Source organism: Ranitomeya imitator, chromosome 1 (genome assembly GCF_032444005.1).
Source record: "Ranitomeya imitator isolate aRanImi1 chromosome 1, aRanImi1.pri, whole genome shotgun sequence".
Classification (NCBI taxonomy): domain Eukaryota; kingdom Metazoa; phylum Chordata; class Amphibia; order Anura; family Dendrobatidae; genus Ranitomeya; species Ranitomeya imitator.
The window spans coordinates 645,601,940-645,626,881 of record NC_091282.1 but is presented as its reverse complement, the minus strand read 5'-3'; the positions used below and the strand labels follow the sequence as shown (position 1 = coordinate 645,626,881).

At 50.6% G+C, this 24,942-nt stretch overlaps 1 protein-coding gene across 2 annotated transcripts; it reads left to right on the top strand.

Moving 5' to 3' along the window:
• The first annotated feature begins 259 nt into the window (after window positions 1-259).
• On the top strand, window positions 260-7,599 carry MRPL24 (mitochondrial ribosomal protein L24). Of its 2 annotated transcripts, none has more exons than XM_069728090.1 (6): window positions 260-394; window positions 5,247-5,434; window positions 5,743-5,838; window positions 6,365-6,468; window positions 6,555-6,685; window positions 7,259-7,599. In XM_069728090.1, the coding sequence occupies exons 2-6, from the start codon at window positions 5,249-5,251 to the stop codon at window positions 7,393-7,395; spliced, it is 654 nt and encodes a 217-aa protein (XP_069584191.1). In that variant the 5' UTR covers window positions 260-394; window positions 5,247-5,248; the 3' UTR covers window positions 7,396-7,599. The 2 variants fall into 2 exon arrangements, with proteins under 2 accessions (XP_069584191.1, XP_069584199.1); XM_069728098.1 differs by having other exon boundaries at window positions 279-463.
• Window positions 7,600-24,942: the final 17,343 nt, after the last annotated feature.

The window sequence follows — 24,942 nt, the reverse complement described above, 5'->3', positions numbered from 1 at the left end:
TCATAGAAAACCCAGCCCTGGTGCCGAAAAATTCAAAAGTTGGGGCTTTTAGAAGACGGAGAGAAACGCAAAATCGCAAAAATGTCAGTTGTCTGCATAGTACTGATAACACAGCTGCAGCTCAGAGGGAAGAGATACATAATATGTCTGTGTCTATAGGCGGCATACACCCCGCCAAATCTCTACAGGAGACTCTGCCACATTTTGCAAATAAAGTTTATAAAAAAAAAAAAAGAGAGCGAAAGATGCGCAGGCGCCGTGTAAAAACTACAACTCCCATGACGCCTTGCGGCACTGACGGCCTCGGAAAATCTGTTTCCTGGCTCCTCTCCTCAAACTTGCAGGATTTGCTCAGTCAGACGCTGTGCGGAGGGAGGCGGTAGATGAGCGGCAGGTGCGCGCGGTTCTGTGCGGTGTGAGGGGTCGGGGGTCAGACGCTCTCGGGGACACGTTTAGGAAGGAGGTGAGAGGTGTGGGGCAGTGTGGTGAAGGTCACCGCTCCTATACACGTGTACTGCAGGGTCTGTGGCATGAGTACCATCTGTAGTCCTTTATTATGTGGCACTAGGGTACAATTACTGAAGGTCTCACCGCAGGGACCACCACCGATCACGGGAAACGAGGGTCCAAGCTCAGCTGTGCTTTACCTCTTACTCCTGCGTGCTTTATTCAATGTTCTGTGCAGCAGCGCCCCCCAATAAGCTGTCTGTTTTTTTTTGTTGTCAGCGGCTGGTAATGAGCAAGTAATCAAGAAGTTGAAATGAAGTTATCCTTCAAGCTCCAATAGAGCCCGCTAATTGGACCTCGTAGCTGGGGGTGGAGTCTGACCATTGGCCCTCGTAGCTGGAGGTGGGGTCTGACCATTGGACCTCGTAGCTGGGGGTGGGGTCTGACCATTGGACCTCGTAGCTGGGGGTGGGGTCTGACCATTGGACCTCGTAGCTGGAGGTGGAGTCTGACCATTGGACCTCGTAGCTGGGGGTGGAGTCTGACCATTGGCCCTCGTAGCTGGGGGTGGGGTCTGACCATTGGCCCTCGTAGCTGGAGGTGGAGTCTGACCATTGGACCTCGTAGCTGGGGGTGGAGTCTGACCATTGGACCTCGTAGCTGGGGGTGGAGTCTGACCATTGGACCTCGTAGCTGGGGGTGGAGTCTGACCATTGGACCTCGTAGCTGGAGGTGGAGTCTGACCATTGGACCTCGTAGCTTGGGGTGGAGTCTGACCATTGGCCCTCGTAGCTGGAGGTGGGGTCTGACCATTGGACCTCGTAGCTGGGGGTGGAGTCTGACCATTGGCCCTCGTAGCTGGAGGTGGGGTCTGACCATTGGACCTCGTAGCTGGGGGTGGGGTCTGACCATTGGACCTCGTAGCTGGGGGTGGGGTCTGACCATTGGACCTCGTAGCTGGAGGTGGAGTCTGACCATTGGACCTCGTAGCTGGGGGTGGAGTCTGACCATTGGCCCTCGTAGCTGGGGGTGGGGTCTGACCATTGGCCCTCGTAGCTGGAGGTGGAGTCTGACCATTGGACCTCGTAGCTGGGGGTGGAGTCTGACCATTGGACCTCGTAGCTGGGGGTGGAGTCTGACCATTGGACCTCGTAGCTGGGGGTGGAGTCTGACCATTGGACCTCGTAGCTGGGGGTGGAGTCTGACCATTGGACCTCGTAGCTGGAGGTGGAGTCTGACCATTGGACCTCGTAGCTTGGGGTGGAGTCTGACCATTGGCCCTCGTAGCTGGAGGTGGGGTCTGACCATTGGACCTCGTAGCTGGGGGTGGGGTCTGACCATTGGACCTCGTAGCTGGAGGTGGAGTCTGACCATTGGACCTCGTAGCTGGGGGTGGAGTCTGACCATTGGACCTCGTAGCTGGAGGTGGAGTCTGACCATTGGACCTCGTAGCTTGGGGTGGAGTCTGACCATTGGCCCTCGTAGCTGGAGGTGGGGTCTGACCATTGGACCTCGTAGCTGGGGGTGGGGTCTGACCATTGGACCTCGTAGCTGGGGGTGGAGTCTGACCATTGGACCTCGTAGCTGGGGGTGGAGTCTGACCATTGGCCCTCGTAGCTGGAGGTGGGGTCTGACCATTGGACCTCGTAGCTTGGGGTGGAGTCTGACCATTGGCCCTCGTAGCTGGAGGTGGGGTCTGACCATTGGACCTCGTAGCTGGGGGCGGAGTCTGACCATTGGACCTCGTAGCTGGGGGTGGAGTCTGACCATTGGCCCTCGTAGCTGGGGGTGGAGTCTGACCATTGGACCTCGTAGCTGGGGGCGGAGTCTGACCATTGGACCTCGTAGCTGGAGGTGGGGTCTGACCATTGGACCTCGTAGCTGGGGGTGGGGTCTGACCATTGGACCTCGTAGCTGGGGGCGGGGTCTGACCATTGGACCTCGTAGCTGGGGGTGGGGTCTGACCATTGGACCTCGTAGCTGGAGGTGGAGTCTGACCATTGGACCTCGTAGCTGGGGGTGGAGTCTGACCATTGGACCTCGTAGCTGGGGGTGGAGTCTGACCATTGGCCCTCGTAGCTGGAGGTGGGGTCTGACCATTGGACCTCGTAGCTGGGGGCGGAGTCTGACCATTGGACCTCGTAGCTGGGGGTGGAGTCTGACCATTGGCCCTCGTAGCTGGGGGTGGAGTCTGACCATTGGACCTCGTAGCTGGGGGCGGAGTCTGACCATTGGACCTCGTAGCTGGAGGTGGGGTCTGACCATTGGACCTCGTAGCTGGGGGTGGGGTCTGACCATTGGACCTCGTAGCTGGGGGCGGAGTCTGACCATTGGACCTCGTAGCTGGGGGTGGGGTCTGACCATTGGACCTCGTAGCTGGAGGTGGAGTCTGACCATTGGACCTCGTAGCTGGGGGTGGAGTCTGACCATTGGCCCTCGTAGCTGGGGGTGGGGTCTGACCATTGGCCCTCGTAGCTGGAGGTGGAGTCTGACCATTGGACCTCGTAGCTGGGGGTGGAGTCTGACCATTGGACCTCGTAGCTGGGGGTGGAGTCTGACCATTGGACCTCGTAGCTGGGGGTGGAGTCTGACCATTGGACCTCGTAGCTGGAGGTGGAGTCTGACCATTGGACCTCGTAGCTTGGGGTGGAGTCTGACCATTGGCCCTCGTAGCTGGAGGTGGGGTCTGACCATTGGACCTCGTAGCTGGGGGTGGAGTCTGACCATTGGCCCTCGTAGCTGGAGGTGGGGTCTGACCATTGGACCTCGTAGCTGGGGGTGGGGTCTGACCATTGGACCTCGTAGCTGGGGGTGGGGTCTGACCATTGGACCTCGTAGCTGGAGGTGGAGTCTGACCATTGGACCTCGTAGCTGGGGGTGGAGTCTGACCATTGGCCCTCGTAGCTGGGGGTGGGGTCTGACCATTGGCCCTCGTAGCTGGAGGTGGAGTCTGACCATTGGACCTCGTAGCTGGGGGTGGAGTCTGACCATTGGACCTCGTAGCTGGGGGTGGAGTCTGACCATTGGACCTCGTAGCTGGGGGTGGAGTCTGACCATTGGACCTCGTAGCTGGGGGTGGAGTCTGACCATTGGACCTCGTAGCTGGAGGTGGAGTCTGACCATTGGACCTCGTAGCTTGGGGTGGAGTCTGACCATTGGCCCTCGTAGCTGGAGGTGGGGTCTGACCATTGGACCTCGTAGCTGGGGGTGGGGTCTGACCATTGGACCTCGTAGCTGGAGGTGGAGTCTGACCATTGGACCTCGTAGCTGGGGGTGGAGTCTGACCATTGGACCTCGTAGCTGGAGGTGGAGTCTGACCATTGGACCTCGTAGCTTGGGGTGGAGTCTGACCATTGGCCCTCGTAGCTGGAGGTGGGGTCTGACCATTGGACCTCGTAGCTGGGGGTGGGGTCTGACCATTGGACCTCGTAGCTGGGGGTGGAGTCTGACCATTGGACCTCGTAGCTGGGGGTGGAGTCTGACCATTGGCCCTCGTAGCTGGAGGTGGGGTCTGACCATTGGACCTCGTAGCTTGGGGTGGAGTCTGACCATTGGCCCTCGTAGCTGGAGGTGGGGTCTGACCATTGGACCTCGTAGCTGGGGGCGGAGTCTGACCATTGGACCTCGTAGCTGGGGGTGGAGTCTGACCATTGGCCCTCGTAGCTGGGGGCGGAGTCTGACCATTGGACCTCGTAGCTGGGGGCGGAGTCTGACCATTGGACCTCGTAGCTGGAGGTGGGGTCTGACCATTGGACCTCGTAGCTGGGGGTGGGGTCTGACCATTGGACCTCGTAGCTGGGGGCGGGGTCTGACCATTGGACCTCGTAGCTGGGGGTGGGGTCTGACCATTGGACCTCGTAGCTGGAGGTGGAGTCTGACCATTGGACCTCGTAGCTGGGGGTGGAGTCTGACCATTGGCCCTCGTAGCTGGAGGTGGGGTCTGACCATTGGACCTCGTAGCTGGGGGCGGAGTCTGACCATTGGACCTCGTAGCTGGGGGTGGAGTCTGACCATTGGCCCTCGTAGCTGGGGGTGGAGTCTGACCATTGGACCTCGTAGCTGGGGGCGGAGTCTGACCATTGGACCTCGTAGCTGGAGGTGGGGTCTGACCATTGGACCTCGTAGCTGGGGGTGGGGTCTGACCATTGGACCTCGTAGCTGGGGGCGGAGTCTGACCATTGGACCTCGTAGCTGGGGGTGGGGTCTGACCATTGGACCTCGTAGCTGGAGGTGGAGTCTGACCATTGGACCTCGTAGCTGGGGGTGGAGTCTGACCATTGGCCCTCGTAGCTGGAGGTGGGGTCTGACCATTGGACCTCGTAGCTTGGGGTGGAGTCTGACCATTGGCCCTCGTAGCTGGAGGTGGAGTCTGACCATTGGACCTCGTAGCTGGGGGCGGAGTCTGACCATTGGACCTCGTAGCTGGGGGTGGAGTCTGACCATTGGCCCTCGTAGCTGGGGGTGGAGTCTGACCATTGGACCTCGTAGCTGGGGGCGGAGTCTGACCATTGGACCTCGTAGCTGGGGGCGGAGTCTGACCATTGGACCTCGTAGCTGGGGGTGGAGTCTGACCATTGGACCTCGTAGCTGGGGGAGGGGGGAGTCTGACCATTGGACCTCGTAGCTGGGGGAGGGGGGAGTCTGACCATTGGACCTCGTAGCTGGGGGAGGGGGGAGTCTGACAATCTGACGTCGTAGCAGTGAGATATTGATGCTGGGACATTACCTTTTTTTATAAAATCCAAGAACTTCACTACTGAGATTACTAAACTTCAGGACCTCTGATTGTTTTCTTCCAGACATGCGTCTCACCGCCCTCCTCTCTGCGCCCTCCAAGGTCATAAAGTTACCCCGTGACTACCGCTTTGGCACCAGCCGGCCGTCTACAGTAGCCGCTCAGCGGAGAAACCCTCCTGGAAAGAGGAGATCGAAAATATTTGTTGAGCCCATCAGGAATGATGAGTGGGCGTATTTCCGCGGTGACACAGTAAGTAGTGGAGATTAGTTTTGTGACCCTATTGTGGGTGTTTTCAGAGACAGCTTCACTGCCCATTTTGCCCTTTACATTTAAAATTGGACCCCGAAATCAATAACAAAAATTGGGCAAAATGATGTGTTGTTTTGCTGCTGATTTTGTTGGGTTCGCACACACGTGATTGCACTTCACAGCCGCGGTCAGACAAACGGTTAGGTCCACATCTGCCAAAGTAGTTCATGATGATTTGCGCAATTTTTTTTTGGGGGGGGGGGGGGTTAAGGATTTGTGTCCTCTGATTTATCTGCTCTGTTTTCCAGGTTGAAGTTCTTGCTGGTAAAGATGCGGGAAAACAGGGGAAGGTGACGCAAGTTATAAGAGCGCGTAACTGGGTGGTGGTGGAGAATCTGAACACGGTGAGAGACGGAAATGTACCACACACACACACACACACACACACACACACACACACACACACACACACACACACACACACACACACACACACACACACACACACACACACACACACACACACACACACACACACCACTGTACATCTCATGCTCAGCTCCAGAGCCTGCTCTGTACATGCAGTTCCCACACTCAGCTCCCGAGCCCGCTCCGTACATGCAGTTCCCACACTCGGCTCCCGAGCCCGCTCCGTGCATGCAGTTTCCACTCTCCGCTCCCGAGCCCGCTCCGTTCATGCAGTTCCCACGCTCGGCTCCCGAGCCCACTCTGTACATGCAGATCCTACGCTTGACTCCTGAGCCCGCTCCGTTAATGCTGTTTGCACGCTCAGCAAGCCTTCATCAAGGGGTATAGAGCTTTATGGCAAGTGGCATATACACTAATGTACACAGGGTCTCGTTGACTTCTAGGGCTTCCTTTGTATAGATAATGGCTCACATCTCTTACTTTCTCCCTTTTTATATTTAGCATTTTCGCTATGTTGGGAAGTCTGGTAGTTACAGAGGGACGTATGTGCCCAGTGAAGCTCCTTTGCTGCTTAATCACGTGGCTCTCGTGGACCCGACAGACAGGTGAGCTGCTCGTTCCTTCTGTCATTCATCTCCATTACTCGTATGGTCGTGAGCTGATGAATCTTTTTTTTTTTTTTTTTCTCCAGGCAGCCAACATCTGTGGAATGGCGGTACACAGAGGAGGGCGAGCGGGTTAGAGTGTCGCTACGAACTGGACGGATCATTCCTAAACCAGTCTTCCAGCGACGAGACGGGATTATCCCTGAGCAGTGGAAGGGTGAGGACCCCGCAGGAATCTGCTGTTTATTGTATGCAGTGGTCACTTGCTTTAGCTAAAACAATGTGATTCAGTGTGTCCACCGCCGGCCTATATACTGGTGTTCGGCCTGGCTACCGGCGCCCTAGATACTGGCGTTCGGCCTAGCCACCGCCGCCCTAGATACCGGCGCTCGGCCTGGCCACCGCTGGCCTGGATACAGGTATTCGACAGGTGCCTGCCAGGATTTGTGCACACGACATGAGACCCCGGAGAACCCCCTAAGTATTTATTTATTTTACTCATTTATATAGCGCCATTAATTTTACATCGCTTTATAAACATTATTGGCACTGTCCCCATTGAGGCTCACAATCTAGAATCCCTATCAGTATGTCTTTGGAATGTGGGAGGAAACCGGAGAACCTGGAGGAAACCCACACAAACATGGGGAGAACATACAAACTCCTTGCAGATGTTGTCCTTGGTGGGATTTGAACCCAGGACCCCAGCGCTGCAAGGCTGCAGTGCCAACTACTGAGCATTCGTGCTGGCATACATCTCTTCTGTCATATTTCTGACTTCTCTCCTTAGATGGCCCTAAGGACACGTCTGCAGATGACGCTTTGGAGAGAACCTACGTTCCATCATTGAAAACCTTTCAGGAGGAAATCATGGAAGCCATGGGCATTGTAGAGAACAGACGACACCGGGATTCCTTCTGGTACTGATGGACGTGGACCTCAGACGGGGGTTCCAGAGGACTCAAACGTTATAGCTCGGACTCTGTTATTGGGGGTTTACACATGAGAAACAAGTACCAATGTCCTAAGTGCAGGGGTGGGGTATATGCTGCGGATTTTACCAATAGGATTTGCAAAAATTTGTCAGCATATGACAGAAGAGGAGACCACAATAAAATCCAGACAAGTTCACCTAACGTCTTGTCCTTTTTAATTTCATCTTCTTGGGGTCTTTTATTTTTGTATGTATTTTTTTTAAATTCTGTGTAAATGGGGCCGTGCTGTTGCTGGTGGTGTACCCAGCACTGGGCTGACATGTAGGGGCGTGGGATCGTCCGTGGTCTGCAGATCGTCAGGAGTAATTGTGCTTCATTTTCACTGCAGAGTAGAACACGACTAAGGCTACGTTCTCACTTACGTACCCGATGCCTTGTGGACGGCAGCGTACTTCCTCCCTGAAGCTCCGCCCACTTCCGCACTTCTATGTAGGTACGCCTACTTCTGCATGTGTCCTGCGTACCTATCTTGAACATTGTACTAGATGAATGTGGATAAAATCCGCGCTGCTGCGACAAATGATGGATCCAGATACAGTTATAAGATGTTCGGGTGGTTTATTCAACGCGTTTCGAAGCTCATGGCTTCTTCTTCAGGATGTTTCCACAGAAAGATATGACACCTGGTACTATTGCCTCGCTTATATATATTGAGAATTCAAATAACGATTCCAAGCCGTCTTCTGACTTGTGACAAAAAGTGTCAAAGTTCAAAAATCAAAAAAGCCGTATTATATGAAAATAAGTTATTTTCCACATGTACCTAAATCGTTGGTATCATGATTACAATTGATGAACAATATAATACAATTTCATTCATTTTACAGAGTCCAGAATGGAAAAAAATGAACATGTGTGCGAACTGACGGGACAAGAACTTGTTTGAGGGTGTAAACAATCCCCATTCTGCTCCCTCCACTATCCATGTTACTAGAAGAGGAGTTATTCCTGGTGAATGAAATCGGCCAACACCCTTCTATGCATAATTCAGGTTGATAGGACACATCTGTTTGTAGCTTCCTAGTCTTTCTCTTGATCTTTCATGGGCACTTCATTTAAGCTTCAGCCCACGAGAATGACAGAAGGAATTCTCCTTGGTTCGCTCCAAGCGAGGCAATAGTACCAGGTGTCACATCTTTCTGTGGAAACTTCCTGAAGAAGAAGCCATGAGCTTTGCACCGCGTTGAATGCACCAGCCAAATATCTTATAACTGTATCTGGATCCATCATTTGTTGCAGCAGCGCGGATTTTATCCACATTCATCTATTATAATGGTTCTGAGAGGTCGCAGGGCCGACCTGTGGATCTGCAGCAGCTGACAACTACACGCTTTTACTTTGTACCACCAGGTGAGCAGTTCTCTCATAATTGATTGGAAACAATCCTGGGGATAAGACCCTATCTGCGCTTTCTTTGTCTCCTACCTTTCTATACTATCTTTAACATTGGGGACGCAGGACATGCGGATGTATGCGGATACGTCGTTTTTTACGCTCCCGCAGACCCCACGAGGACGCAACAAGTTGCAAGTGTGATCCCGGCCTTTTAGTACTTATATTCTTGTATATAGGGGCAGTATTATAATAGTTATATTCTTGTACATAGGGGACACTATTATAGGAGTTATACTCTTATACATAGGGGGCAGTATTATAGTAGGTATATTTCTTCTATATTGGGGCAGCATTATAGTAGTTATATTCTTGTACATATGGAGCAGTATTATAGTAGTTATATTCTTATATATTGAGGCAGCATTAGTTATATTGTACATATGGAGCAGTATTATAGTAGTTATATTGTACATAGGAGCAGTATTATAGTAGTTATATTCTTGTACATAGGGGCAGTATTTTAGTAGTTATATTCTTGTACATGGGGGCAGTATTATAGTTATATTCTTATACATAGGGGCAGTATTATAGTAGATATATTCTTGTCGATAGGGGGCAGTATTAGTGTAGCTATATTCTTGTACATGGGGGCAGTATTATGGTAGTTATATTCTTGTACACAGGGGCAGTATTATGGTAGTTATATTCTTGTACACGGGGGCAGTATTATGGTGGTTATATTCTTGTACATGGGGGCAGTATTATAGTAGTTATATTCTTGTACATAGGGGGCAGTATTATCTATTTATACAATTGCCTTGTAATGTTTTCATTTCCTGTTCTGTCAAGATGTCACTGTATCCCAGAATTCCAAGCAGAGGAATTTCACCGCCATATTGGGACACCGAAGTGATGGGTGTCGCAATATGGAAACTGCTGCTGGTACCAACCTATTGAGCGGTACCACCTGCGGAACACCGTCGCAAGACACACTCTCTCTCGTAAGCACCACACACACTGTATACGCCGTACGCAGCCTCTTGCGCGGTACCACCATTGGAACACCATCGCGAACACTTCGCCGCCGGGATCAGCCGAATGATTCGCTGAATGCCGCCATCTTTGTACAGGAGGGGCACAAAGATGGCGGCGGTACGATTTACTGCTCCTGCACAAATTACGCACAGGTGCAGTGAATCATTCAGCTGATCCCGGTGGCAGATGCGCGACGTGTCTGCAGGCAGAGGAAGCCATCACATTAAAGGGGTTTTCTCACGAACGAAAGTTCATTTTAAAAATTGACTGTGTCTCACCATGTACGGCGCATACCACATCTGGGCAGGGGAGGAAGCAAAAGACAATACTGAAATTACAGCAGGGGATCACAGAGGATTCATTTTGTCAGGTAACATATTTCACTGACTGCTTTTAAACAATATTTTACCTCACAAAATGTATTCTCTGCGATCTCCTGCTGTAATGTCAGTATTGTCTTTTGCTTCCTACCCTTCCCAGGAGCTGTAGTATGTTCTGTACACGGTCAGAGACAATTTTTAATACAAACTTTTGTTCGTGGGAAAACCCCTTTAAAAAGCAATTATTAAGAGTTCTGACCTTGCAAGTGACCGGTTGCGCTGATCGTCCAGGATAACATACACCCTTGCGGTTTTCTCTGGTCAACCCTTGGGATACACATTCACCAGGCATATCTTCGCACACGACTTGTCCCAGAGGCCTTCTCCGCAGACTTCTGTGCATGAAGAAGATATTGTGATAGAACTCGCTGTTTGAACAGCATCCTTGCCTCGTGGTGGGGAGAGGCGTAGGCTGTGCAGTGTTAGACTGGGATGGATGGAGCGCTTGCACATGCTCCTCACTGTCGCACTCCAAATGCTTAATAGATATTTTACAGTCCTTAGCAAAGTGTTCAGTAGAAGAGCAGCACCTGTAACATTTCCCAAAGTTCTTCAGAAGCTCTTTGCATTCCTGGAGTGGTTTCTTTCTGAAGCCATTGCACTTTTTTAAGGGGTGAGGTTTCTTGTGAATGGGACACATATGATTAGGATTCTCAACCTTCTCACCTTTGTTGCTCTTATCTTTTGATACTATAGGTGGGGGAAGAACATCAGTCTTCTTGACGGACATTGGAGCTCGGCGGTTCCTGTGGTTAAGACGTGGACTCTCGTGTTTAGGAGATGAAACGGGGTCGCTGTGTTCTTTATAGGAAAAACTTGGATCAGTCTTACACTCTGCAATATTTTCGATGAACTCGCGGATATAAGAAAATGGAGGGAAGGAGACTTGGTTTTCCCTTTTTGTATTTTGATCCAAGCATGGCCGACTTATTTTGGATATTGGATGGCAGCTTGGAAACTATTGGGGTTACCCCATGAGCAGTGTCCAGGTAGCTGAGGCCAGGCAGGTACAGGTCTGCTTTGGCCAGCTGAAGCTCTAACAGAAGGTCGCTGAGCTCTTGGAACCTTGTACTGTCCTTTTAATAGATACCTTTGGAAATTCCTCTAGTCGCTTGAACAGGGCCTTTTCTATGGCCTCAGAACTGCCATAGCTTCTTTGTAGCCTGTTCCATGCAGCGGTGAGACCCGCGATAGGATTACTGATGTAGACAGATTTAAGTCTCTTGACCCGATCTGTGGATTGTGGCCCAAGCCACCTGATTAGCAGGTCTAGCTCTTCAGTGGCGGTAATGCCGAGGTCACTGTTTGTGGTTTTAAAAGTACACTTCCAACCCCTGTAGTTCTCAGGTTTTGTCAAACGTGGTAAGACCGGTCTTAGTTATACCTCGCCGAATCATGTACCTTGCAAAGCCATTCATTTCAGCATTCTCCAATTTTGGAAGGACTGTTGCTGGCTGGGTAGCATTGTTCATACAGTCTGGGCTTTGACCTGGGAATGCAGGAACATATGGGGCAGCGTAGCCATTACCTGGCTTAATGAGCTTAGTTTCTGCCACACATGGGACTGGAATTGTGTGACTGACCGGAGTGTGGTGACTTGCCTGCATATTGGCCTGCACGTATGTTTCTGTGTATAAGGTTTGGTGAGGTGCTGGTTTCCGGTACATTCCGGTGCACAGAGGAGGATCAGGATGCAGGGCTGGCAGCGTATTGTACTGACCTTGGGTGCAGGATGTGGGTAAACACTGTGTCCTGTTGTCTCAGGGGAGCATCTGTGCGGTCAGGAAGGATTGCAGGAGCAGGGAGAGCGCTGTATTGGCTTTGTACATAGTCTCTAGTAGGATTAAGAGGGTCTTCAGTATCAAAATCACTGAAATTGACAGTCTCTTTGGCTCCCACTGATGGCTTGTTCCAGGACCTTTAACCTTGCCATGGCTGCGGGGTGTTCGCATTCCTTCTCTAGGGCATCTATTTCTGCCTTTCTTTTCTTCTCTAGGGCCTCTGTTTCTACCTTTCTTTTAATCTCTAGGGCCTCTGTTTCTGCCTTTTTTTTCTTCTCTATTATTATTATTTATTTATATAGCACCATTGATTTCATGGTGCTGTACATGAGAAGGGGTTACATACAAGTTACAGATATCACTTAAGGTACCGTCACACTAGACGATATCGCTAGCGATCCGTGACGTTGCAGCATCCTCGCTAGCGATATCGTCCAGTGTGACAGGCAGCAGCGATCAGGCCCCTGCTGTGCTGTCGCTGGTCGGGGAAGAAAGTCCAGAACTTTATTTGGTCGCTGGACTCCCCGCAGACATCGCTGAATCGGCGTGTGTGACACCGATTCAGCGATGTCTTCACTGGTAACCAGGGTAAACATCGGGTAACTAAGCGCAGGGCCGCGCTTAGTAACCCGATGTTTACCCTGGTTACCATCCTAAAAGTAAAAAAACAAACACTACATACTTACCTACAGCCGTCTGTCCTCCAGCGCTGTGCTCTGCACTCCTCCTGCACTGGCTGTGAGCGTCGGTCAGCCGGAAAGCAGAGCGGTGACGTCACCGCTCTGCTTTCCGGCCGCTGTGCTCACACAGACAGTACAGGAGGAGTGCAGAGCACAGCGCTGGAGGACAGACGGCTGTAGGTAAGTATGTACTGTTTGTTTTTTTTACTTTTAGGATGGTAACCAGGGTAAACATCGGGTTACTAAGCGCGGCCCTGCGCTTAGTTACCCGATGTTTACCCTGGTTACCGGCATCGTTGGTCGCTGGAGAGCGGTCTGTGTGACAGCTCTCCAGCGACCAAACAGCGACGCTGCAGCGATCCGGATCGTTGTCGGTATCGCTGCAGCGTCGCTAAGTGTGACGGTACCTTTACAGTAAACAAACTAACAATGACAGACTGATACAGAGGAGCGAGGACCCTGCCCTTGCGGGCTTACATTCTACAGGATTATGGGGAAGGAGACAGTAGGTTGAGGGTTGCAGGAGCTCCGGTGTTGGTGAGGCGGTAGCTTCGGTAGTGATGAGGAGGCAGTGGGGTCAGTGCAAGGCTTTCTTGAAGAGATAGGTTTTCAGGTTCCGTCTGAAGGATCCGAATGTGGTTGATAGTCGGACGTGTTGGGTCAAAGAATTCCAGAGGATGGGGGATATTCAGGAGAAGTCTTGGAGGCGATTGGATGAGGAGCGAATAAGTGTGGAGGAGAGAAGGAGGTCTTGGGAGGACCGGAGATTACGTGAGGGAAGATATCGGGAGATTAGTTCAGAGATATATGGAGGAGACAGGTAATGGATGGCTTTGTAGGTCAATATTAGTAATTTGAACTGGATACGCTGAGGGAATGGGAGCCAGTGAAGAGATTTGCAAAGGGGGAAGCAGAGTAGCGAGGAGAGAGATGAGTCAGGCAGCAGAGTTAAGGATGGACTGGAGAGGTGCAAGGGTGTTAGCAGGGAGGCCGCAGAAAAGGATGTTGCAGTTGTCAAGGCGGGAGATGATGAGGGCATGCGCAAGCATTTTAGTAGATTGATGGTTGAGGAAAGGACAGATTCTGGAGATATTTTTGAGCTGGAGGCGACAGGAGGTGGAGAGAGCTTGGATGTGCAGTTTGAAGGACAGGGCAGAGTCGAAGGTTACTCCAAGGCAGTGGACCTCTGGTACGGGGGAAAGCATGATGTCATTGATTGCGATAGATAGGTAAGGAAGATCTATGGGATGGAGGAAAGATGATGAGTTCAGATTTGTCCACATTGAGTTTGAGGAAGCGAGAGGAGAAGAAGGAGGATATGGCTGATAGGCACTCTGGGATTCTGGACATCAGAGCGGTGACGTCTGGGTCAGAGAGGTAGATCTTGAGTGTCATCAGCATAGAGGTGGTACTGGAATCCATGGAACTTTGAGTTGTCCCAAGCCAAGTGTATAGATTAAGAAGAGTAGGGGTCCTAGAACAGAGCCTTGGGGGACTCCAACAGAGAGAGGGTGGGATGAGGAGGTAGTGTGGGAGTGGGAGAAGCTGAATGTGCGGTTGGAAAGGTACGAGGAGATCCAGGATAGGGCAAGGTCTTTGAAGCCAAAGGAGGAGAGGATCTATAGTAGGAGGCAGTGGTCAACTGTGTCGAAAGCACAGGACAGGTCTAGATGGAGGAGTACAGAGTATTGTCCATTAGCTTTGGCGGTAAGTAGGTCGTTAGTGATTTTGGTCAGGGCGGTCTCAGTTGAGTGATGGAGGCGGAAACCAGATTGTCAAAGAGCAAGTTAGATGAGAGGTGGGAGGAAAGTTCAGAGTGGACGTGCTGCTTCAGGAGTTTGGAAGCGAATGGGAGCAGCGATAGTGGGTGATAGCTGGATATAGCAGTTGGATCAAGGGTTGGCTTTTTAAGGATAGGCGTGATTGTGGCATGCTTGAAAGCAGAAGGGAAGGTGCCAGAAGATAGTGATTGGTTGAAGAGGTGGGTTAGGGATGGGATAAGTGTGGTGTTGAGGTTGGGGAGGAGGTGGGATGGGGTCGAGCGCACAGGTGGTGAGGTGCGATTTGGAGAGGAGACAATTAAGCCCCCTTTCAGTGATGTTGGATAGGGAGGTTATGGGGTTTGGGCATTGGTCTGGTATACAAAGGGGTTGTGGTGGTTTAACAATGAAGACTTGCCTTGTCTGGTCGATCTTATTTTTAAAGTGTGTGGCAAAGTTCTAAGCAGAGATGAGGGAGGTTGGAGGGGGCAGTGGGGGGCGGAGGAGGGAGTTAAAGGTTTTGAATAACGGTTTGGGGTTGTAGGATAGCGAAGTTACGAGGGTTGTGAAGTAGGCCTGTTTAGCAGAGATGAGAGCAGATTTAAAAGCGAGTGTTGCATGTTTGAATGCAGTGAAGTTGTCTTGCAAGTGTGTTTTCTTCCAATGCCGCTCCACAACCCTGGACACTTGCCGGAGCTTTTTAGTGGCGTTATTGTGCCAGGGTTGATACGTTGCACTCTGCCATGCACAAGAGGGGCAACTGTGTCAATAGCTGATGCAAGAGTGGCATTGTAGAAAGCAGTGGCAGTGTCGTGAGGATATGGATGCCAGAGGTAGGATAGAGTCATAGAGTGTGTGGGTGTCTAGGTGTGCGGGGTGCGCATTTTGCTGGACATGGATGACCGGTGAGGACAGGGATGAGAAGGTGAGCAGATGGTGGTCGGATAGAGGGAGAGGGGAGGCCTCTAGGGCCTCTGTTTCAGCTGCCTCCGTTTCCATCTCCATTTTCTTTTGAGCGAAAGCAGCTTGTATTTTAGTGGCCTCAGCCTCTGCATGTGCTCTTACGAGCTGTTCGCTGAGGGTTGAGGATTTGAAGATCGCTTTGACTGTCTGGCTGAGCTGGAAATACAAGATGACTAGGGTTGAGCGAAACGGGTCGTTCATTTTCAAAAGTCGCCGACTTTTGGCAAAGTCGGGTTTCATGAAACCCGATCCGACCCCTGTGCGGGGTCGGCCATGCGGTACGCGACTTTCGCGCCAAAGTCGCGTTTCAATGACGCGAAAAGCGCCATTTCTCAGCCAATGAAGGTAAACGCAGAGTGTGGGCAGCGTGATGACATAGGTCCTGGTCCCCACCATCTTAGAGAAGGGCATTGCAGTGATTGGCTTGCTGTCTGCGGCGTCACAGGGGCTATAAAGGGGCGTTCCCGCCGACCGCCATGTTACTGCTGCTGATCTGAGCTTAGGGAGAGGTTGCTGCCGCTTCGTCAGAAGCAGGGATAGAGTTAGGCAGGGTCCATTAACCACCAAACCGCTTGTGCTGTAGCGATTTCCACTGCCCAACACCACCTTCGGTGTGCAGGGACAGTGGAAGCTACATTTTTTTTTTTTTTCCTCAGCGCTGTAGCTCATTGGGCTGCCCTAGAAGGCTCCCTGATAGATGCATTGCTGTGTGTACGCCGCTGTGCAAACCAACTGCTTTTTTCAAAGCACAAATCCTCTTGTTCCTTCCTTTCTGCACAGCTATCTTTTTTGTTTGTCCACACTTTTTATTTAATTTGTGCATCAGTCCACTCCTTATTGCTGCCTGCCATACCTGGCTGAGATTACTGCAGGGAGATAGTAATTGTTGGACACTCCCTGTTTTTTTTTTTTTTTTGTGGGAGATTAAGATTGACATTTCTGCTAGAGTGCCATCCCTGTGTGTGCCATCTCTCAGTCAGTGGGCCATAGAAAGCCTATTTATTTTTTTTTTTTTGGTTTTATAAATTCTCCCTGAAAAAAAAAAAAGGGAGATTAATATTGGCCTTTGGGCTTGTGTGCCAGTCCTAAGCGTGCCATCTCTCTCTCTCAGATAGTGGGCCATAGAAAGCCTATTTATGTTTTTGGTTGATTTGGGTTCTAAATTCTACCTGAAAAAATCAATAAATCAATCAGTGGGAGATAAATATTGGCCTCTGGGCTTGTGTGCCACTCCTGACTCCTGTGTGCGTCATCTCTCACTCAGTGGGCCATAGAAAGCCTTTTTTTTTTTTATTTGTTTTCTAAATTCTCCCTGAAAAAATCATTTTATTTTATTTGGTTTCTAAATTCTTCCTGAAAAAATCATTTTATTCTATTATTTTTTTTTCCTAAAGTCTCCCTGAAAAAAAAAAAAAAATCAAATCAGTGGGAGATTAATATTTACATTTGTGCTTCAGTGACAGTCCTGCGTGTGTGGCATCTCTCTCATTTGTTGCCACCAACAACAGAGTGTGTAACATTGTGCCTGATTTTCGTTGTGGTCTCACTCACCTGTAAAGGGGTAGCTAAATCATACTGAAGTTATAGCTCACCGTGTAAGTTGTGTGACAGCAACAAATACCGTTAGTTTGTTTACGTTTTTAAAACAATGAGGAAGTCTGGTGGAAGAGGTCGTGGCCGGGGGCGTTCATTGTCAGCTGGTAATGAGGGTAGTGGTAGTGGTGGAGCATCAGCTGGTCGTGGGAAAAAAAATATTGCACCTAAGTCTGGAGCTGTGGAGCCAGGTTCGTCGTCTGGCTACACAAGGCCTCGAACGCTCCCTTTTCTGGGAGTAGGAAAACCGCTTTTAAAGCCGGAGCAGCAAGAGCAAGTTTTGGCTTATCTTGCTGACTCAGCCTCTAGCTCTTTTGCCTCCTCTCGTGAAACTGGTAAATGTCAAAGCAGCGCGTCGTTAGTGGATGTTCACGGTCAGGGACAAGTCGCTTCCTTGTCCTCTTCAGCAAAAACAACAACAGAGAAGAATGCAGCAGGCGACACAACGGGTTACTCCATGGAGCTCTTTACACATACCGTCCCTGGCTTAGAAAGTGAAGCAGTTAACAGTCCATGCCCATTACAAGTTGAATCTGACATGGAGTGCACTGATGCACAGCCACAGCCAGACTACTATGCTGGTCCTTTGACTCAGACCACAACATTGCCCTCGCAGGGTAATGATCAAGAATCAGACCCTGATGAGACTATGTTGCCCCATCACGAACGCTATACCACCGACCGACACGGTGACACAGACGAAGTTGCACACGAGCTACAAGAAGAGGTAATAGATGACCCAGTTCTTGACCCCGATTGGCAGCCATTGGGGGAACAGGGTGCAGGCGGCAGCAGTTCTGAAGCGGAGGAGGAGGGGCCGCAGCAGGCATCAACATCGCAACAGGTTCCATCTGCCGGGCCCGTATCTTGCCCAAAACGCGTGGCAAAGCCAAAACCTGTTGGAGGACAGCGTGGCCATCCGGTTAAAGCTCAGTCTGCAATGCCTGAAAAGGTATCCGATGCTAGAAAGAGTGCAGTCTGGCATTTTTTTAAACAACATCCAATTGATCAGCGCAAAGTCATCTGTCAAAAATGTTCAACTACCTTAAGCAGAGGACAGAATCTGAAAAGTCTCAATACAAGTTGCATGCATAGACATTTAACCACCATGCATTTGCAAGCCTGGACTAACTACCAAACGTCCCTTAAGGTTGTAGCACCCTCGGCCAATGAAGCTAGTCAGCAACGCAACATCCCTTCCGGTAGTGTAGGGCCACCATTTTCCACACCACCTGCAGTATCTGTGCAGGTTTCTTTGCCAGGCCAAAGCAGTCAGGGTCAGGGAATCACCAGTTTCGTAGTAGGAAACACTGCATCTAGGGCACCGGCGGCAACAATACCATCTCCCACCGTCTCTCAGTCTGCCATGTCCACCGGCACCCCCGCTAGTTCCACGATCTCCAGCTCTCCAGTCCAGCTCACCCTACATGAGACTATGGTTAGAAAAAGGAAGTACTTAGCCTCGCATCCGCGTACACAGGGTTTGAACGCCCACATAGCTAGACTAATCTCGTTAGAGATGATGCCCTACCGGTTAGTTGAAAGCGAAGCTTTCAAAGCCCTGATGGACTACGCTGTACCACGCTACGAGCTACCCAGTCGACACTTTTTTTCCAGAAAAGCCATCCCAGCCCTCCACCAGCATGTTAAAGAGCGCATCGTCCATGCACTCAGGCAATCTGTGAGCACAAAGGTGCACCTGACAACAGATGCATGGACCAGTAGGCATGGCCAGGGACGTTACGTGTCCATCACGGCACACTGGGTGAATGTTGTGGATGCAGGGTCCACAGGGGACAGCAAGTTTGGGACAGTTCTGCCTAGCCCACGGTCTAGGAAACAGTTGGCTGTAGCCGTTCGCACCCCCTCCTCCTCCTCTTCGTCCTCCTGCAGAAGCGAGAGCTCGTCCACAGACCGCAGTCGCACAACCACTCCATCCGCAGCTGCCACTGTTGCACACCAGGTCTCCCATTATGGGGCAGCTACTGGCAAACGTCAGCAGGCTGTATTGGCTATGAAGTGTTTGGGCGACAACAGACACACCGCGGAAGTTCTGTCCGAGTTCTTGCAGAAAGAAACGCAGTCGTGGCTGGGCACTGTAGATCTTGAGGCAGGCAAGGTAGTGAGTGATAACGGAAGGAATTTCATGGCTGCCATCTCCCTTTCCCAACTGAAACACATTCCTTGCCTGGCTCACACCTTAAACCTGGTGGTGCAGTGCTTCCTGAAAAGTTATCCGGGGTTATCCGACCTGCTCCTCAAAGTGCGTGGACTTTGCTCACATATCCGCCGTTCGCCCGTACACTCCAGCCGTATGCAGACCTATCAGCGTTCTTTGAACCTTCCCCAGCATCGCCTAATCATAGACGTTGCAACAAGGTGGAACTCAACACTGCACATGCTTCAGAGACTGTGCGAACAGAGGCGGGCTGTTATGTTTTTGTGGGAGGATACACATACACGGGCAGGCAGTAGGATGGCAGACATGGAGTTGTCAGGTGTGCAGTGGTCGAAGATTCAAGACGTGTCAAGTCCTTCAGTGTTTTGAGGAATGCACACGGCTGGTTAGTGCAGACAACGCCATAATAAGCATGAGCATCCCCCTAACGCGTCTGCTGATGCAAAGTTTGACGCACATAAAGGATCAGGCGTCTGCAGCTGAGGAAGAGGAAAGCCTTGATGACAGTCAGCCATTGTCTGGCCAGGGCAGTGTACAGGACGAGTTAGCGGGCGAAGAGGAGGAGGAGGACGAGGAGGATGATGGGGATGATTATATTTTTAATGAGGAAGCTTTTCCGGGGCCACTGGAAATTGGTGGCGCGGCAAGGCCGGGTTCTGGTTTTTGGAGGGACACAAGTGACGTGGATTTGCCTGAAACTGCCCCTCAACCAAGCACAACCGCAGATTTGAGAACTGGAACTTTGGCCCACATGGCGGATTATGCCTTACGTATCCTCAAAAGGGACACACGCATAACTAAAATGATGAACGATGACGATTACTGGTTGGCCTGCCTCCTTGATCCTCGCTATAAAGGCAAATTGCAAAATATAATGCCACATGAGAACTTGGAACTAATATTAGCAACCAAACAATCAACTCTTGTTGACCGTTTGCTTCTGGCATTCCCTGCACACAGCGCCCGTGATCGTTCTCACACGAGCTGCAGGGGCCAGCAGACCAGAGGAGTTAGAGGGGCAGAAATCAGAAGTGGCGTTGGCCAGAGGGGTTTTCTGACCAGGTTGTGGAGTGATTTTGCTATGACCGCAGACAGGACAGGTACTGCAGCATCAATTCAAAGTGACAGGAGACATTTGTCCAGTATGGTTACAAACTATTTTTCATCCCTTATCGATGTTCTCCCTCAACCGTCATTCCCATTTGATTACTGGGCATCAAAATTAGACACCTGGCCAGAATTGGCAGAATATGCATTGCAGGAGCTTGCTTGCCCGGCAGCTAGTGTCCTATCACAAAGAGTATTCAGTGCTGCAGGTTCAATACTAACAGAAAAAAGGACTCGTCTGGCTACTCAAAATGTAGATGATCTAACCTTCATTAAAATGAACCACAACTGGATTTCGAAATCTTTTGCCCCACCTTGCCCGGCCGACACCTAGCTTTCCTATGAAAAGGTCTTGCCTGTGGACTATTCTGAATGCCTTTTCCAATCTCGTAATTTTCTGCACCTGATTGTTCAGCATACGACATGTTTACACCTCACTAAATGGCCAAACTCCCCACACGGGGCCGTGGTATCGACACTTGGCGACAGCACCCGTGAGAGTGCTGTTTGTCTGAAGAGGTGGGTGTGCCCGCTTTTGGTCGACAGCACTGCCACTGGGTCCCTCCTAGTACAATAAAGTGTCTCTGGCGGTGGTGGTGCGCACCCAACGTCAGACACACCGTTGTAATATGAGGGGCCCTGGGCCTGTACCGCCGGCCACAAGACAGTTCCCCCCCAGCTCAAACAGTGCTCTACCACTTGCAAAATTATCTCACAGCTCCACCAATGTTTAGTCTATGCGCTGACATCCTTCAATGCCTGGCACTCACAATACCATTGTATTGACATTTTTGTTATGTTAGGCCTTCGAAGCCTGTCTGCGGTCACTCCTTCCACTAGGCCTCCACTGACCACACCACTGCTGCCCGTGTACCCCTGGAACCAATTTAAAATTGCCTACAGCCATGTGTTATTATTTTAGGCCTTCGATGCCTGTCTGCGGTCACTCCTTCCACTAGGCCTCCACTGACCACACCACTGCTGCCCGTGTACCCCTGGAACCAATTTAAAATTGCCTACAGCCATGTGTTATTATTTTAGGCCTTCGATGCCTGTCTGCGGTCACTCCTTCCACTAGGCCTCCACTGACCACACCACTGCTGCCTGTGTACCCCTGGAACCAATTTAAAATTGCCTACAGCCATGTGTTATTATTTTAGGCCTTCGATGCCTGTCTGCGGTCACTCCTTCCACTAGGCCTCCACTGACCACACCACTGCTGCCCGTGTACCCCTGGAACCAATTTAAAATTGCCTACAGCCATGTGTTATTATTTTAGGCCTTCGATGCCTGTCTGCGGTCACTCCTTACAATATGCCTCCACTGACCACACCACTGCTGCCCGTGTACCCCTGGAACCAATTTAAAATTGCCTACAGCCAGCCCAATTTTTTTATTTTAGGCCTTCGATGCCTGTCTGCGGTCCGTTCTTTCTACTACTACTACACTGACCAGGCCACTGCTGCCCGTGTACCCCTGGAACCAATTTAAAATTGCCTACAGCCATGTGTTATTATTTTAGGCCTTCGATGCCTGTCTGCGGTCACTCCTTCCACTAGGCCTCCACTGACCACACCACTGCTGCCTGTGGACCCCTGGAACCTATTTTTAATTGCATAGAGCATCCTTTTTTTAATAGTAGGCGTACAAAGTCTGTCTGCGGTCCACTATTGAAATTGTCCTCCACTGCCCAGAGCACTGCTGCTTGTGTACCCCTGTAACTTTTTTAAGCTGCAGTGAGCCACATTTTTGGGTTAAGTCCTACTACCTGTGTCTGTCTGCGCCACTCAATTCAGCTGTGTTCCTTTGAAAAAAGCTGAGCGTCAATAGTCTTGTTTTCAGCCTCTAGGAATTTTAAAACTGCATTGGGGGTACAACTTTGGTAGGGCCTACTAACGGTGTCTGCCTCCCCAAGGTGTGCCCCAGGTTTCCTCGCCATTGCTTCGATCTTAATGCTCTCGTTTAGTAGTTGTTGGAAACTACACTGCATTAGGCCTACAAATTGAGTATGGGGTGTAGAGAGATGGTGTGTTCCACTCCAAGGTGTTCTCCAGGTTGCCTTTCCTGAGCTTCGATCTTCCGGCTCTCGTTTAGTAGTTCTTGGAAACTACACTGCATTAGGCCTACAAATTGGGTATGGGGTGTAGAGAGATGGTGTGTTCCACTCCAAGGTGTTCTCCAGGTTGCCTTTCCTGAGCTTCGATCTTCCGGCTCTCGTTTAGTAGTTGTTGGAAACTACGCTGCATTAGGCCTACAAATTGGGTATGGGGTGTAGAGAGATGGTGTGTTCCACTCCAAGGTGTTCTCCAGGTTTCCTCGCCAATGCTTCGATCTTCATGCTCTCGTTTAGTAGTTGTTGGAAACTACAGTGCATTAGGCCTACAAATTGGGTATGGGGTGTAGAGAGATGGTGTGTTCCACTCCAAGGTGTTCTCCAGGTTGCCTTTCCTGAGCTTCGATCTTCCGGCTCTCGTTTAGTAGTTGTTGGAAACTACGCTGCATTAGGCCTACAAATTGGGTATGGGGTGTAGAGAGATGGTGTGTTCCACTCCAAGGTGTTCCCCAGGGTTCCTCGCCAATGCTTCGATCTTCATGCTCTCGTTTAGTAGTTGTTGGAAACTACACTGCATTAGGCCTACAAATTGGGTATGGGGTGTAGAGAGATGGTGTGTTCCACTCCAAGGTGTTCTCCAGGTTGCCTTTCCTGAGCTTCGATCTTCCGGCTCTCGTTTAGTAGTTGTTGGAAACTACGCTGCATTAGGCCTACAAATTGGGTATGGGGTGTAGAGAGATGGTGTGTTCCACTCCAAGGTGTTCCCCAGGTTTCCTCGCCAATGCTTCGATCTTCATGCTCTCGTTTAGTAGTTGTTGGAAACTACACTGAATTAGGCCTACAAATTGGGTATGGGGTGTAGAGAGATGGTGTGTTCCACTCCAAGGTGTTCTCCAGGTTGCCTTTCCTGAGCTTCGATCTTCCGGCTCTCGTTTAGTAGTTCTTGGAAACTACACTGCATTAGGCCTACAAATTGGGTATGGGGTGTAGAGAGATGGTGTGTTCCACTCCAAGGTGTTCTCCAGGTTGCCTTTCCTGAGCTTCGATCTTCCGGCTCTCGTTTAGTAGTTGTTGGAAACTACGCTGCATTAGGCCTACAAATTGGGTATGGGGTGTAGAGAGATGGTGTGTTCCACTCCAAGGTGTTCCCCAGGTTTCCTCGCCATTGCTTCGATCTTCATGCTCTCGTTTAGTAGTTGTTGGAAACTACACTGCATTAGGCCTACAAATTGGGTATGGGGCGTAGAGAGATGGTGTGTTCCACTCCAAGGTGTTCTCCAGGTTTCCTCGCCAATGCTTCGATCTTCATGCTCTCGTTTAGTAGTTGTTGGAAACTACACTGCATTAGGCCTACAAATTGGGTATGGGGTGTAGAGAGATGGTGTGTTCCACTCCAAGGTGTTCTCCAGGTTGCCTTTCCTGAGCTTCGATCTTCCGACTCTCGTTTAGTAGTTGTTGGAAACTACGCTGCATTAGGCCTACAAATTGGGTATGGGGTGTAGAGAGATGGTGTGTTACACTCCAAGGTGTTCTCCAGGTTGCCTTTCCTGAACTTCTATCTTCAGGCTCTCATTAAATTGTGGTTAAACGGAACAACTGCATTTGGCGTACTAGTTGGTTTGGGGCCTACTATCGGTGTCTGCCACTCCTTGCTGTTCTCCTGGTTTCCTGTCCTGACATTCCATTTTCAGGCTCTCGTTAAGTAGTTGTTAATGTTAGACTGCATTTGGCCTACTAGTTGGGTTGGGGCCTACTATCGGTGTCTGCCACTCCTTGCTGTTCTCCTCCACTGAACAAAGCTGTGCCGCCTGTTTACTACGGTTGCCAATTTTGAACTGCATTTCGACTACTTACTGATTTGGGCCTACTCTCTGTGTCAGCCTCTCATTCCAGTTGTCCTCCACTGCAATGCCCCCTGGTTAGTCCTGTGTTACCAATTTTGAACTGCATTTAGCCCACTTTATTCTTTGGGCCTATATCTGTGTTTCCTCCTCATCCTGCCCATTGCCCAGCCAGTGATAGATGAGTCTGCTGGTACATTGACCCATAACGCAAAATTCCCCGTGCACGCTACACAGCAAGATTGTGACCCTGCTGAAAGTCAGGTTCCCCTTCCCACATACCATACCACCTTACACGGGGACAAAGAGGAAGGTGCAGATGAAAGTGCAGGTTCCTTCATCAGGTGGGGGGAGGAATACTAGTTGGCGACGTCACTGGCACAGGGCCTCTCATAGTACGCAAAAGTGTTGCTGCCGGTGGGAGGCGCCCCCGCCATGCAAACACACCGCTGTACTTTGAGGGGCCCTGTGCCAGTGCCAATGCCAACGAGTGGGCCCCCCCTGCTTGCTCAGGATCACAGCACTTGCAAAGTTGAAATACTTACCTCTCCCTGCTCCACTGCCGTGACGTGGTCCAGATTTACTGGGCCCACTAATTACTTGAACCAGCCCTACCCCCCACAACTTTAGCCAAATGACCCCCAATTTCAAATGCCTTCCAATTATTATAAGGTAAATTACGATTGACAAGCTTCTTTAACAAGAATGGATGTTTTTGCCATTAAAATGGGCAGTGTAGGTGTTTTCCTGGCCTCCACTCACTGCCGACTAT